At 38.8% G+C, this 15394-nt stretch overlaps 3 protein-coding genes across 3 annotated transcripts; all 3 read left to right on the top strand.

The window, feature by feature from the left end:
* The first annotated feature begins 17 nt into the window (after positions 1 to 17).
* On the top strand, positions 18 to 2080 carry LOC122981187 (E3 ubiquitin-protein ligase TRIM39-like). The gene has a single exon (XM_044349799.1). It carries the CDS (start codon positions 501 to 503, stop codon positions 1944 to 1946), a length of 1446 nt encoding a protein of 481 aa, XP_044205734.1. The 5' UTR covers positions 18 to 500; the 3' UTR covers positions 1947 to 2080.
* Positions 2081 to 4695: 2615 nt separating this feature from the next.
* Positions 4696 to 6603, top strand: LOC122981113 (nuclear factor 7, ovary-like). Its single transcript, XM_044349653.1, has one exon. It carries the CDS (start codon positions 5130 to 5132, stop codon positions 6573 to 6575), a length of 1446 nt encoding a protein of 481 aa, XP_044205588.1. The 5' UTR covers positions 4696 to 5129; the 3' UTR covers positions 6576 to 6603.
* Positions 6604 to 11562: 4959 nt separating this feature from the next.
* Positions 11563 to 13220, top strand: LOC122981081 (nuclear factor 7, ovary-like). Its single transcript, XM_044349603.1, has one exon. The coding sequence runs from the start codon at positions 11610 to 11612 to the stop codon at positions 13053 to 13055; it is 1446 nt and encodes a 481-aa protein (XP_044205538.1). The 5' UTR covers positions 11563 to 11609; the 3' UTR covers positions 13056 to 13220.
* Positions 13221 to 15394: the final 2174 nt, after the last annotated feature.

The following is a 15394-nucleotide window of genomic DNA, read 5'->3' as shown; positions in this document are numbered from 1 at the left end:
CTTGGACTCTGGTAAATTATAACAGCAATTATATATATATATGTACAAAACCATTTCTAGGCCCTGGGTACTATTCCTCTCAATGACGCCACTGTTTGCCACCAAACTCATATAAAGGCATGTTCACCTCAGGTGTAGTCATGTGCATCAGATGGGTGTGTGCAGTACGTGCGTACTGTTTTCCAAAACTGTTGGCATTATGTGACGTTGGTTAAATAGCACCACTGCCCTTTTTGTTCAGTGCGTTCAAGATTCACCTCCAGACCAAACTCAGGAATTCCACAGAGAGAGGCCACATAAAAGAGGGAATACTGGGAACACTGGAAACACTGGGATTACTGGACTACTGGATTACTGTCACTTCAACCTTCTGCTGATTCCACATTATAAAGAAAAGTTTTAGAGGGGCTACGACTCAAAGTGAAAATAACTTTAAGGGAACTTTCAAGACTGAAGAACTTAATCTGTCTGCTGTGTTTTCTGCTTCACACAGAGACAAAATGTTTTCTCAATCAGAAAACGATCTCTCCTGTCCTATCTGTCATGACATCTTTACAGATCCAGTTGTCCTGACATGCAGCCACAGCTTCTGTAAAGAATGTGTGAAGAACTGGTGGAGAGAGAAACAAACTCAAGAGTGTCCAATTTGTAGGGAGAGAAGTTTATTGATTGATCCTCCTCATAACTTGGCTTTAAAGAACCTGTGTGAGGCCTTCTTACTGGAGAGAGATCAGAGAGCTTCAGCAGGGTCTGAGGATCTCTGCAGTCGGCATTCTGAGAAACTCAAACTCTTCTGTCTGGACCATCAGCAGCCAGTGTGTGTTGTCTGCAGAGATTCAAAAACACACAACAACCACAGATTCAGACCCATCGATGAAGCTGCACAGGATCACAAAGAGGAGCTCCAGAAATCCCTGAAGCCCTTAAAGGAGAAACTGAAGCTTTTTAACAAAGTTAAAGGAAACTGTGATCAAACAGCAGAACACATTAAGGTCCAGCCCAGAGACACAGCGAGGCGGATCAAGGAGCAGTTTAAGAAGCTTCACCAGTTTCTACAAGAGGAAGAGGAGGCCAGGATCGCTGCTCTGTGTGAGGAAGAGGATCAGAAGAATCAGATGATGAAGGAGAAGATAAAGGCTCTGAGCAGAGAGATAGCAGCTCTGTCAGACACAATCAGAGCCACAGAGGAGGAACTGAGAGCTGAAGACGTCTCATTCCTGCAGAACTACAAGGCTGCAGTGAAAAGAGTCCAGCAGCGCCCCCTGCTGGATGATCCAGAGCTGGTCTCAGGAGCTCTGATAGATGTGGCCAAACACCTGGGCAACCTGACCTTCAACATCTGGAACAAGATGAGGGAGATGGTCTCCTACACTCCTGTGATTCTGGATCCAAATACTGCTCAGCCAAACCTTATCCTGTCTGAAGATCTGACCAGTGTGAGACGTGGAGAGAAACAGAAGCTTCCTGAAAACCCAGAGAGGATTGATAATTACTACTGTGTCCTGAGCTCTCAGGGCTTTAACTCTGGGACTCACAGCTGGGACGTTGAGGTTAGACATGATAAATTCTGGGGTGTGGGTGTGAAAAATGAATCTGTTGGAAACAAGGGACAAATACCGGCTGGATGCTGGGAAATAAGTCTTCTGAATGGAAAATACACAGCAGCCTCTCCGCCACTCTCTAATAAAGTTCTCTCAGTGAAGAAGAAGCTGCAGAGGATCAGAGTTCATCTGGACTGGAACAGAGGAAAACTGTCATTCTCTGATCCTGATACTAACACACACATACACACCTTCACACACACCTTCACTGAGAGGCTGTTTCCATACATCGGCACCATGAATGAACTCCCACTGAAGATATTACCAGTTACAGTCTCTGTAACAATGGAACAGCACACAGTCCCTTCATTTACAGGCTTGTGGCCTGGTCCCTTCAGGTCCTAGATGGGCATACCATGTAATACTTTCAGGTTAAATAAGGCTGCTCAGAAATGACATAATTTAGCATCTTAGTTGTCAAAGAAACCAGAGAAATGCTACAGGAGGCCTCGGCACAGAGAGAGAGAAAAGATCCACAACCTGGAGGAATCTGGAAAAAGACAGAGGAGGGAAGGTGGTCCACTTACTGTGTCCTAATTTCATACTACATAATAATTAATGATTAATACATAAAATGTGTCACTTTCACTTCATAAAAGCAAAAATGCCAAACAAACAAAGTGTTTCCAGCTTCTCTAATACCAGGTTTTCCTGTTTTTCTGTTTTATATAATTGTAAATGGAATATTTTGGGGTTTTAGACAAAACAAGACATTTGAAAATGTCACCTTGGACTCTGGTAAATTATAACAGGGATTTTATATATATGTACAAAATAACATTTTTCTCTATTATTACCATTTTGTAGCTTTTTGTGTGAAATGCATAAACCATTTACTAATGGAGAAAATGAAATAAGCAGAAGTTAAGAAAAAATCATTTTATATTTTTAGGATTTTTCGTCAGTGATTTGAATCCTGCACTGTCAGTTTGTAAGAGTTTTCATTACTTTATTTTAAATAGTGGACACTTAGATTCAGGTTTAATTATAAACTTACCGTAAATTACTGTGCATTGGTTCAGGGCTTGGATTTTGTCCTGACATGGATTGTGGATTGTGGGACCTTATACACACAGATGTGCACCTTTCTAAACTATATCCAGTCAATTCAGTTATCCACAGGTGGAATCAGATAAAGTTGTAGACACACCTCAAGGATCATTAAAGCAAAAAGGATGCAACTGCCCACAATTAGGAGTGCTACAGCAAAGGGTCTGAATACTTTCTGAATCCACTGTAAACTTTACATTATTGTGTTTCATAGTTGTTTTATTAATGTTTTATTGTGATTCTAAATCAACTTATGTATTATAAATAAACTTTATTTGTACTTAAGCTCATTTCCAGTTTTCAATTTTTGTTGCTAATATGCTTCCACAGTAAATTACAGAAGTTGAGAGCAGCTGTGGTCGTTGAGAATATTGTTTGATGTCTTTATCTATCACAAGTTTTCATAAAATAAATAATGCTGCTCATATTTAGGTCCCTATACTGCATGTTTATATTCATCTAAAAATAATTAGCAACCACAGCTGCTTGAAGCCCTCACAGAAAAAAATAATATACCAGCTAAGTTTTTCTTTTAATCTTTCAAACTTGTCACCTCCAGGTTGTAATTCAGGCTTTTTATTATATATTTATAATCTCCAGAACCAAAGAAGACACTATTAGAGCTGCAACGATTGGTTGATTCTTCTCAAATGTTTCTATTTTCTGGTTTCTTTAGTCCTCTGTGATAGTAAAGTGAATATTTTTGGGTTGTGGACTGTTGGTCAGGATAAAACTAGATATTTGAGGCTTTGAGAAACAGTGATCGACATTTTTCAACATTTCCAGACATTTTATGGCTCAAACAACTAATCGATTAATCAAGAAACTAATTGTTAGTTGCAGCTCTAGACATTACACAGCTGTTCTCACAGGCTGAGTAGAATAACCATGACTAGTAAACTGATCTTCATGAGTAAAATCAGAGGAGTGGATCCAAAAAAAAATGAGCCGAGACAAGCTGTGGATGTAGTCAGTATATTATTCTCTTTAAAAAAAAAAAGACTTCATTACAAGAATTAACTTCATTCATTCAGACACAGTCAAAGTCTTTGTATGTTCAGTGTTCTAAATACTGTTTGTCACTAACTGCGTAACAATGAGGAGCTACTGCGTTCAGTTCAGAGATCAATGTTGTTGATTATCTGGACAGACAGACAGCTGATTTCAACTGCTGCATGTGTTCATGGTCAGTCATGATAAGTCACAAGTAGAAGACACATTATTACTGACCTCTGTGCATCTGAACTGACAAAAACATGGACGACTGTGGCGAGGAGGTCCAGAAACCTTCAATAGCAAAGGTTTTTGTTTTGTTTTGTTTTTGACTGTATCAAACGACTCCTTCATCCCTGTTGCACATTAAAATGATTAATTTTTACAACAATAATGAAACAAATCAAGAGCTAATTCATCTCCATTTGAATGTGTCTCAAACAAACTCTTCTTATATTAATTAATACACATGATTCAAAACGTCTGATGTTAAATTCAACAACGTTGGTCTATCAGTGAGTCTGTCGGTCCAACTCTTTGGTGAAGAGCTCAGCTTGTCTAACATCCTCAGTAACATGAGAAGATGGTGATTGTGAACATGCACTGATTCACTCTCTGTGGTTGTTTCTCAAACTGAAATGCTTCTTCATTTGTCAAGAAGCTAACTATTGTCAACAGCTGCTTTCCCTCTGATTGTTTTCTTTCTTTTCTCTTCTGATAGCCTGATTTTATTTTTTAAGTGACATTTAAGTGACATGATAGCATCAACTTCATCCAAATTCCTTAGTATTAGCACAATTACAGCATCTGAAGACCCATTTGGAACCATTTTTGCCCACCCTACTGCAGGAGCAGACTACACTAGGCCCCTCAGAGGCTCTAATAATGTTTTAAATACAATAAATAGTTGGTCAAACTATTTATTCAGCCAACACTTGATAGTTTAAATACAATGCTAATAATGTGAAATTTCAAAATTGCAGATAAAAACAATCCTTTAACTCCAGGCTTTCTGAGGGCCCTCTCCATGTCTGGGCCCTGAGTACTTAGTTTCACTATTACCCTCAATGACGCCACTGTTTGCCACCAAACTCATGTAAAGGCATGTTCACCTCAGGTGGAGTCATGTGCATCAGATGGGTGTGTGCAGTATGTGCATACTGCTTTCCAAAACTGTTGGCATTATGTGACGTTGGTTAAATAGCACCGCTGCCCTTTTTGTTCAGTGCGTTCAAGATTCACCTCCAGACCAAACTCAGGAATTCCACAGAGAGAGGCCACATAAAAGAGGGAATACTGGGAACACTGGAAACACTGGGATTACTGGACTGCTGGAATACTGCCACTTCAACCTTCTGCTGATTCTACATTATAAAGAAGAGTTTTAGAGGAGCTACGACTCAAAGTGAAAGTAACTTTAAGGGAACTTTCGAGACTGTGGAACTTCCCCTGTCTGCTGTGTTTTCTGCGTCACACAGAGACAAAATGTTTTCTCAATCAGAAAACGATCTCTCCTGTCCTATCTGTCAGGACATCTTTAATGATCCAGTTGTCCTGACATGCAGCCACAGCTTCTGTAAAGACTGTGTGAGGAGCTGGTGGAGAGGAAAACAAACTCAGGAGTGTCCAGTTTGTAGGGAAAGACATTTATTCATTGATCCTCCTCGTAACTTGGCATTAAAGAACCTGTGTGAGACCTTCTTACTGGAGAGAGATCAGAGAGCTTCAGCAGGGTCTGAGGATCTCTGCAGTCTGCACTCTGAGAAACTCAAACTCTTCTGTCTGGACCATCAGCAGCCAGTGTGTGTTGTCTGCAGAGATTCAAAAGCACACAACAACCACAGATTCAAACCCATCGATGAAGCTGCACATGATCACAAAAAGGAACTCCAGAAATCCCTGAAGCTCTTAGAGGAGAAACTGAAGCTTTTTAACAAAGTTAAAGGAAACTGTGATGAAACAGCAGAACACATTAAGGTCCAGGCCAGAGACACAGAGAGGCAGATTAAGGAGCAGTTTAAGAAGCTTCACCTGTTTCTACAAGAGGAAGAGGAGGCCAGGATCGCTGTTCTGAGGGAGGAAGAGGAGCAGAAGAATCAGATGATGAAGGAGAAGATAAAGGCTCTGAGCAGAGAGATAGCAGCTCTGTCAGACACAATCAGAGCCACAGAGGAGGAGCTGAGAGCTGAAGACGTCTCATTCCTGCAGAACTACAAGGCTGCAGTGAAAAGAGTCCAGCAGCGCCCCCTGTTGGATGATCCAGAGCTGGTCTCAGGAGCTCTGATAGATGTGGCCAAACACCTGGGCAACCTGACCTTCAACATCTGGAACAAGATGAAGGAGATGGTCTCCTACACTCCTGTGATTCTGGATCCAAACACTGCTCAGCCAAACCTTATCCTGTCTGAAGATCTGACCAGTGTGAGACGTGGAGAGAAACAGAAGCTTCCTGAAAACCCAGAGAGGTTTGACCATCACCCCTGTGTCCTGAGCTCTCAGGGCTTTAACTCTGGGACTCACAGCTGGGACGTTGAGGTTAGACATGATAAATTCTGGGGTGTGGGTGTGAAAAATGAATCTGTTGGAATCAAGGGACAAATAGCAGCTGGATACTGGGAAATAAGTCTCCTTAATGGAAAATACACAGCAATCTCTCCACCACTCTCTAATAAAGTTCTCTCAGTGAAGAAGAAGCTGCAGAGGATCAGAGTTCATCTGGACTGGAACAGAGGAAAACTGTCATTCTCTGATCCTGATACTAACACACACATACACACCTTCACACACACCTTCACTGAGAGGCTGTTTCCTTACATCGGCACCATGAATGAACTCCCACTGAAGATATTACCAGTAACAGTCTCTGTAACAATGGAACAGCTCACAGTCCCTTCATTTACAGGCTTGTGGCCTGGTCCCTTCAGGTCCTAGATGGGCTTACCATGTAATACTTTCAAGTTAAATAGGGCTGCTCTTAATTGTCAAAGAAACCAGAGAAATGCTACAGGAGGCCTCAGCACAGAGAGAGAGAAAAGATCCACAATCTGGAGGAATCTGGAAAAAGACAGAGGAGGGAAGGTGGAAACCAGACTTGATCATCACCTACCTGACCTGCATGTGTCCAATACCTGGCATGACATCACCATAAGACAGTCAAAGGCCCAAAGGAGGAAAGGAACATCATAGAGGATGAAGCAGTAAGAGGAGAGTGAGTTATTGATTTAAAAAGATGATTTGTAATGCTCAGGGTACTCAAAATGATTTTCAGGGAAAAAAATGATAATCGGTATTAACCATGAAATGGAATTATCTATACATGATTGTATTGTGTCTGTGATTTAAAATGGCAAATTACTTATTCATAATTCTATGATTATGTTGATTAATGTTGATATAATGATTCTGTATATGTAATTATACAAAGGATGTTTTACCCAATTTGAGGGGTTTTTTTTACCAGTATGTCCACAGTTTTTCAACACAGCAAATGTCTGTATATGAATGAATAGGGAGTGATGTATATAAGTGTTCTGGGACAAACTGTGATGATAATGGGACACTCGGAGCCTTACTGCTGAAAAAAAAAAAGTACCATCACACAAATCTTCTAAGCATAAGTTTTATAACTCCTATTGTCTATTTTTTAAATTTATATTTTTTTTAACTTACTGTGTCCTAATTTCATACTACATAATAATTAATGATTAATACATAAAATGTGTCACTTTAACTTCATAAAAGCAGAAATGCCAAACAAGCAAAGTGTTTCCAGCTTCTCTAATGCCAGGTTTTCCTGCTTTTCTGTTTTATATAATTGTAAATGGAATATTTGGGGGTTTTAGACAAAACAAGACATTTGAAGATGTCACCTTGGACTCTGGTAAATTATAACAGGGATTTTATATATATATGTACAAAATAACATTTTCTCTATTATTACCATTTTGCAGCTTTTTGGGTGAAATGCATAAACCATTTACTATCATTTTATATTTTTAGGTTTTTTCGTCAGTGATTTGAATCCTGCACTGTCAGTTTGTAAGAGTTTTCATTACTTTCATTTAAATAGTGGACACTTAGATTCAGGCTTAATTATAAACTTACCGTAAATTACTGTGCATTGGTTCAGGGCTTGGATTTTGTCCTGACATGGATTGTGGATTGTGGGACCTTATACACACAGATGTGCACCTTTCTAAACTATATCCAGTCAATTCAGTCATCCACAGGTGGAATCAGATCAAGTTGTAGACACACCTCAAGGATAATTAAAGCAAAAAGGATGCAACTGCCCACAATTAGGAGTGCTACAGCAAAGGGTCTGAATACTTTTTGAATCCACTGTAAACTTTACATTATTGTGTTTCATAGTTGTTTTATTAATGTTTTATTGTGATTCTAAATCAACTTATATATTATAAATAAACTTTATTTGTACTTAAGCTCATTTCCAGTTTTCAATTTTTGTTGCTAATATGCTTCCACAATCAATTACAGAAGTTGAGAGCAGCTGTGGTCGTTGAGAATATTGTTTGACGTCTTTATCTATCACAAGTTTTCATAAAGTAAATAATGCTGCTCATATTTAGGTCCCTATACTGCATGTTTATATTCATCTAAAAAATAATTAGCAACCACAGCTGTTCGAAGCCCTCGCAGAAAAAATAATATACCAGCTAAGTTTTTTAAAAATCATCGTAAACACTCATATCTTTCAAACTTGTCACCTCCAGGTTGTAATTCAGGCTTTTTATTATATATTTATAATCTCCAGAACCAAAGAAGACACTATTAGAGCTGCAACGATTGGTTGATTCTTCTCAAATGCTTCTATTTTCTGGTTTCTTTAGTCCTCTGTGATAGTAAAGTGAATATTTTTGGGTTTTGGACTGTCGGTCAGGATAAAACTAGATATTTGAGGCTTTGAGAAACAGTGATCGACATTTTTCAAAATTTCCAGACATTTTATGGCTCAAACAACTAATCAATTAATCAAGAAACTAATTGTTAGTTGCAGCTCTAGACATTACACAGCTGTTCTCACAGGCTGAGTAGAATAACCATGACTAGTAAACTGATCTTCATGAGTAAAATCGGAGGAGTGGATCCAAAAAAAATGAGCCGAGACGAGCTGTGGATGTAGTCAGTATATTATTCTCTTAAAAAAAAAAAAGACTTCATTACAAGAATTAACTTCATTCATTCAGACACAGTCAAAGTCTTTGTATGTTCAGTGTTCTAAATACTGTTTGTCACTAACTGCGTAACAATGAGGAGCTACTGCGTTCAGTTCAGAGATCAATGTTATTGATTATCTGGACAGACAGACGGCTGATTTCAACTGCTGCATGTGTTCATGGTCAGTCATGATAAGTCACAAGTAGAAGACACATTATTACTGACCTCTGTACATCTGAACTGACAAAAACATGGACGACTGTGGCGAGGAGCTCCAGAAACCTTCAATAGCAAAGGTTTTTGTTTTGTTTTGTTTTTGACTGTATCAAGCGACTCCTTCATCCCTGTTGCACATTAAAATGATTAATTTTTACAACAATAATGAATCAAATCAAGAGCTAATTCATCTCCATTTGAATGTGTATCAAACAAACTCTTCTTATATTAATTAATACACATGATTCAAAACGTCTTATGTTGAATTCAACAACGTTGGTCTATCAGTGAGTCTGTCGGTCCAACTCTTTGGTGAAGAGTGAGATATTCTAGCAACTCTCAGAAGGATTGCCATGAAATTTGGTTCAGACATTCATGGTCCCCTGAGGATGAATAATAAAGACGCTGGAGGTGCCGGACAAAGTTTTCTCTCATATGTCAGTTCATGACAGGATACTTCTAAAAGTAAAGGGTAAATTCCCAAGTCTCAGCTTGAGATGAATGCTAAAAGCATGCTAACATGCTAAGTTTTTATTATCTGCTTTCAATGATGAACTTCAACCCTTCATCTTGAGTCACCAATTGAGGTTGAGTCAAATGCACAATGAAGCCGACCGTAACCCTGCCAGAAATGTAACCCTTGGGTCTCTGCAGTGGATGGGAACATGCTAGATTTAGTATGTTAGCATGCTAACATGCTAAACGTTACATTATAACAGTAGCATGTTGACTGGCAAAAACAACCGGCAAAAAAAGGATTTTCAGAGGGTGTTAACTTACTCTTTAAGAAACATTAGAACAAAAGAAAAACATGGTAAAACAATATATTATTTTTAAGTAGAATATCCCCAATGCAGTCTAACATCTAACTCAAATAACTGTAAACGATCTTGATGAATTGCAGTTTGTTACAAAAAGCGTTTTACATTTTGTTCACTTTTTACAGATCAGTAACCAGTTTGGCATTGAAGCGCATAGATTTCATGATGAAAGAAAGAAGCTGTTGAGTTTACCAAGGCATCGAGACATAATCAACATATACTCTATGACTGATTAAAGTTGCACTAATCAATTTTTTTTGTATAAAAATTCATCAGGTTGACACAAACATGACCCGGATGTGATGATAATGTTCCTCTGTGTCTGTTGTCTGCTTGCCTCTCCACAAAGAATTGTTTACTATCTGACTGCATTTCATAATCAAAGACAACTAAATAAGACATCACTGAATACAACTTCAGAGACCTGAAGACACAATCCAAATACAGACAAACAATTGGCCCCAGTATTGAATTGAAAACAGAGGATCACAACCTGCTATCACTCTCAAACTGACTGAATGATCTTAATACAAGAAGTAAAGTTAAATATTAACATGAACTTAATGTAAGTTTTTAAACCTTATTTTGGATCAGTAATGTTTATAAACACAATTGTAAAACTGATCAAAACATTATAGTAAACTGATCATATTTCAAAAGTTGCTGAGAATCATTGTATATTACAAACATCTTAAAATTGTATAATATTGTGTAATACCTGATGTTACAAATCTCTTTTCAGTGTGAACTGCTGCAAATGACTACTTAAAATAACTTTTAGTAGCTACTTCATGAGCTCAGCTTGTCTAACATCCTCAGTAACATGAAAAGATGGTGATTATGAACATGCACTGATTCACTCTCTGTGGTTGTTTCTCAAACTGAAATGCTTCTTCATTTGTCAAGAAGCTAACTATTGTAATTGCAAGCCACGTGTCAACATCTGCTTTCCCTCTGATTGTTTTCTTTCTTTTCTCTTCTGATAGCCTGATTTTATTTTTTAAGTGACATTTAAGTGACATGATAGCATCAACTTCATCCAAATTCCTTAGTATTAGCACAATTACAGTGTCTGAAGACCCATTTGGAACCATTTTTGCCCACCCTACTGCAGGAGCAGACTACACTAGGCCCATCATAGGCTCTAATAATGTTTTAAATACAAGAAATAGTTGGTCAAACTATTTATTCAGCCAACACTTGACAGTTTAAATACAATGCTAATAATGTGAAATTTCAAAATTGCAGATAAAAACAATCTTTTAACTCCAGGCTTTCTGAAGGCCCTCTCCATGTCTGGGCCCTGAGTACTTAGTTTCACTATTACCCTCAATGACGCCACTGTTTGCCACCAAACTCATGTAAAGGCATGTTCACCTCAGGTGGAGTCATGTGCATCAGATGGGTGTGTGCAGTATGTGCATACTGCTTTCCAAAACTGTTGGCATTATGTGACGTTGGTTAAATAGCACCGCTGCCCTTTTTGTTCAGTGCGTTCAAGATTCACCTCCAGACCAAACTCAGGAATTCCACAGAGAGAGGCCACATAAAAGAGGGAATACTGGGAACACTGGAAACACTGGGATTACTGGATTACTGGAATACTGCCACTTCAACCTTCTGCTGATTCTACATTATAAAGAAGAGTTTTAGAGGAGCTACGACTCAAAGTGAAAGTAACTTTAAGGGAACTTTCGAGACTGTGGAACTTCCCCCGTCTGCTGTGTTTTCTGCGTCACACAGAGACAAAATGTTTTCTCAATCAGAAAACGATCTCTCCTGTCCCATCTGTCAGGACATCTTTACAGATCCAGTTGTCCTGACATGCAGCCACAGCTTCTGTAAAGAATGTGTGAAGAACTGGTGGAGAGGAAAACAAACTCAGGAGTGTCCAGTTTGTAGGGAAAGACATTTATTCATTGATCCTCCTCGTAACTTGGCATTAAAGAACCTGTGTGAGACCTTCTTACTGGAGAGAGATCAGAGAGCTTCAGCAGGGTCTGAGGATCTCTGCAGTCTGCACTCTGAGAAACTCAAACTCTTCTGTCTGGACCATCAGCAGCCAGTGTGTCTCGTCTGCAGAGATTCAAAAGCACACAACAACCACAGATTCAAACCCATCGATGAAGCTGCACATGATCACAAAAAGGAGCTCCAGAAATCCCTGAAGCCCTTAAAGGAGAAACTGAAGCTTTTTAACAAAGTTAAAGGAAACTGTGATGAAACAGCAGAACACATTAAGGTCCAGGCCAGAGACACAGAGAGGCAGATCAAGGAGCAGTTTAAGAAGCTTCACCTGTTTCTACAAGAGGAAGAGGAGGCCAGGATCGCTGTTCTGAGGGAGGAAGAGGATCAGAAGAGTCAGATGATGAAGGAGAAGATAAAGGCTCTGAGCAGAGAGATAGCAGCTCTGTCAGACACAATCAGAGCCACAGAGGAGGAGCTGAAAGCTGAAGACGTCTCATTCCTGCAGAACTACAAGGCTGCAGTGAAAAGAGTCCAGCAGCGCCCCCTGCTGGATGATCCAGAGCTGGTCTCAGGAGCTCTGATAGATGTGGCCAAACACCTGGGCAACCTGACCTTCAACATCTGGAACAAGATGAAGGAGATGGTCTCCTACACTCCTGTGATTCTGGATCCAAACACTGCTCAGCCAAACCTTATCCTGTCTGAAGATCTGACCAGTGTGAGACGTGGAGAGAAACAGAAGCTTCCTGAAAACCCAGAGAGGTTTGACCATCACCCCTGTGTCCTGGGCTCTCAGGGCTTTAACTCTGGGACTCACAGCTGGGAAGTTGAGGTTAGACATGATAAATTCTGGGGTGTGGGTGTGGTAAATGAATCTGTTGGAAGCAAGGGACAAATAGCAGCTGGATACTGGGAAATAAGTCTCCTTAATGGAAAATACACAGCAATCTCTCCACCACTCTCTAATAAAGTTCTCTCAGTGAAGAAGAAGCTGCAGAGGATCAGAGTTCATCTGGACTGGAACAGAGGAAAACTGTCATTCTCTGATCCTGATACTAACACACACATACACACCTTCACACACACCTTCACTGAGAGGCTGTTTCCTTACATCGGCACCATGAATGAACTCCCACTGAAGATATTACCAGTAACAGTCTCTGTAACAATGGAACAGCTCACAGTCCCTTCATTTACAGGCTTGTGGCCTGGTCCCTTCAGGTCCTAGATGGGCTTACCATGTAATACTTTCAGGTTAAATAAGGCTGCTCAGAAATGACATAATTTAGCATCTTAGTTGTCAAAGAAACCAGAGAAATGCTACAGGAGGCCTCGGCACAGAGAGAGAGAGAAAAGATCCACAATCTGGAGGAATCTGGAAAAAGACAGAGGAGGGAAGGTGGTCCACTTATTGTGTCCTAATTTCATACTACATAATAATTAATGATTAATTCATAAAATGTGTCACTTTAACTTCATAAAAGCAAAAATGCCAAAAAAACAAAGTGTTTCCAGCTTCTCTAATGCCAGGTTTTCCTGTTTTTCTGTTTTATATAATTGTAAATGGAATATTTTGGGGTTTTAGACAAAACAAGACATTTGAAGATGTCACCTTGGACTCTGGTAAATTATAACAGGGATTTTATATATATATATAGATAAAATAACATTTTTCTCTATTATTACCATTTTGCAGCTTTTTGGGTGAAATGCATAAACCATTTACTAATGGAGAAAATGAAATAAGCAGAGGTTAAGAAAAAATCATTTTATATTTTTAGGATTTTTCGTCAGTGATTTGAATCCTGCACTGTCAGTTTGTAAGAGTTTTCATTACTTTATTTTAAATAGTGGACACTTAGATTCAGGCTTAATTATAAACTTACCTTAAATTACTGTGCATTGGTTCAGGGCTTGGTTTTTGTCCTGACATGGATTGTGGATTGTGGGACCTTATACACACAGATGTGCACCTTTCTAAACTATATCCAGTCAATTCAGTTATCCACAGGTGGAATCAGATCAAGTTGTAGACACACCTCAAGGATCATTAAAGCAAAAAGGATGCAACTGCCCACAATTAGGAGTGCTACAGCAAAGGGTCGGAATACTTTCTGAATCCACTGTAAACTTTACATTATTGTGTTTCATAGTTGTTTTATTGTGATTCTAAATCAACTTATATATTATAAATAAACTTTATTTGTACTTAAGCTCATTTCCAGTTTTCAATTTTTGTTGCTAATATGCTTCCACAGTAAATTACAGAAGTTGAGAGCAGCTGTGGTCGTTGAGAATATTGTTTGACGTCTTTATCTATCACAAGTTTTCATAAAGTAAATAATGCTTATAATCTCCAGAACCAAAGAAGACACTATTAGTGCTGCGACGATTGGTTGATTCTTCTCAAATGTTTCTGTTTTCTGGTTTCTTTAGTCCTCTGTGATAGTAAAGTGAATATTTTTGGGTTTTGGACTGTCGGTCAGGATAAAACTAGATATTTGAGGCTTTGAGAAACAGTGATCGACATTTTTCACCATTTCCAGACATTTTATGGTTCAAACAACTAATCGATTAATCAAGAAACTAATTGTTAGTTGCAGCTCTAGACATTACACAGCTGTTCTCACAGGCTGAGTAGAATAACCATGACTAGTAAACTGATCTTCATGAGTAAAATCAGAGGAGTGGATCCAAAAAAAAAGAGCCGAGACGAGCTGTGGATGTGGTCAGTATATTATTCTCTTAAAAAAAAAAAAGACTTCATTACAAGAATTAACTTCATTCATTCAGACACAGTCAAAGTCTTTGTATGTTCAGTGTTCTAAATACTGTTTGTCACTAACTGCGTAACAATGAGGAGCTACTGCGTTCAGTTCAGAGATCAATGTTGTTGATTATTTGGACAGACAGACGGCTGATTTCAACTGCTGCATGTGTTCATGGTCAGTCATGATAAGTCACAAGTAGAAGACACATTATTACTGACCTCTGTACATCTGAACTGACAAAAACATGGACGACTGTGGCGAGGAGCTCCAGAAACCTTCAATAGCAAAGGTTTTTGTTTTGTTTTGTTTTTGACTGTATCAAGCGACTCCTTCATCCCTGTTGCACATTAAAATGATTAATTTTTACAACAATAATGAATCAAATCAAGAGCTAATTCATCTCCATTTGAATGTGTATCAAACAAACTCTTCTTATATTAATTAATACACATGATTCAAAACGTCTTATGTTGAATTCAACAACGTTGGTCTATCAGTGAGTCTGTCGGTCCAACTCTTTGGTGAAGAGTGAGATATTCTAGCAACTCTCAGAAGGATTGCCATGAAATTTGGTCCAGACATTCATGGTCCCCTGAGGATGAATAATAATGACGCTGGAGGTGCCGGACAAAGTTGTCTCTCATATGTCAGTTCATGAAAGGATACTTCTAAAAGTAAAGGGTAAATTCCCAAGTCTCAGCTTGAGATGAATGCTAAAAGCATGCTAACATGCTAAGCGTTTATTATCTGCTTTCAATGATGAACTTCAACCCTTCATCTTGAGTCACCAATTGAG

The sequence above is a fragment of the Thunnus albacares genome, chromosome 4 (assembly GCF_914725855.1).
Source record: "Thunnus albacares chromosome 4, fThuAlb1.1, whole genome shotgun sequence".
NCBI lineage: Eukaryota > Metazoa > Chordata > Actinopteri > Scombriformes > Scombridae > Thunnus > Thunnus albacares.
The sequence above is the reverse complement of the archived record's forward strand: the minus strand, read 5'-3'. Positions and strand labels throughout refer to the sequence as shown.

Coding starts and splice junctions, on each gene's coding strand:
- LOC122981187 (XM_044349799.1), top strand. CDS start 501: ATGTTTTCTCAATCAGAAAACGATCTCTCCTGTCCTATCTGTCATGAC.
- LOC122981113 (XM_044349653.1), top strand. CDS start 5,130: ATGTTTTCTCAATCAGAAAACGATCTCTCCTGTCCTATCTGTCAGGAC.
- LOC122981081 (XM_044349603.1), top strand. CDS start 11,610: ATGTTTTCTCAATCAGAAAACGATCTCTCCTGTCCCATCTGTCAGGAC.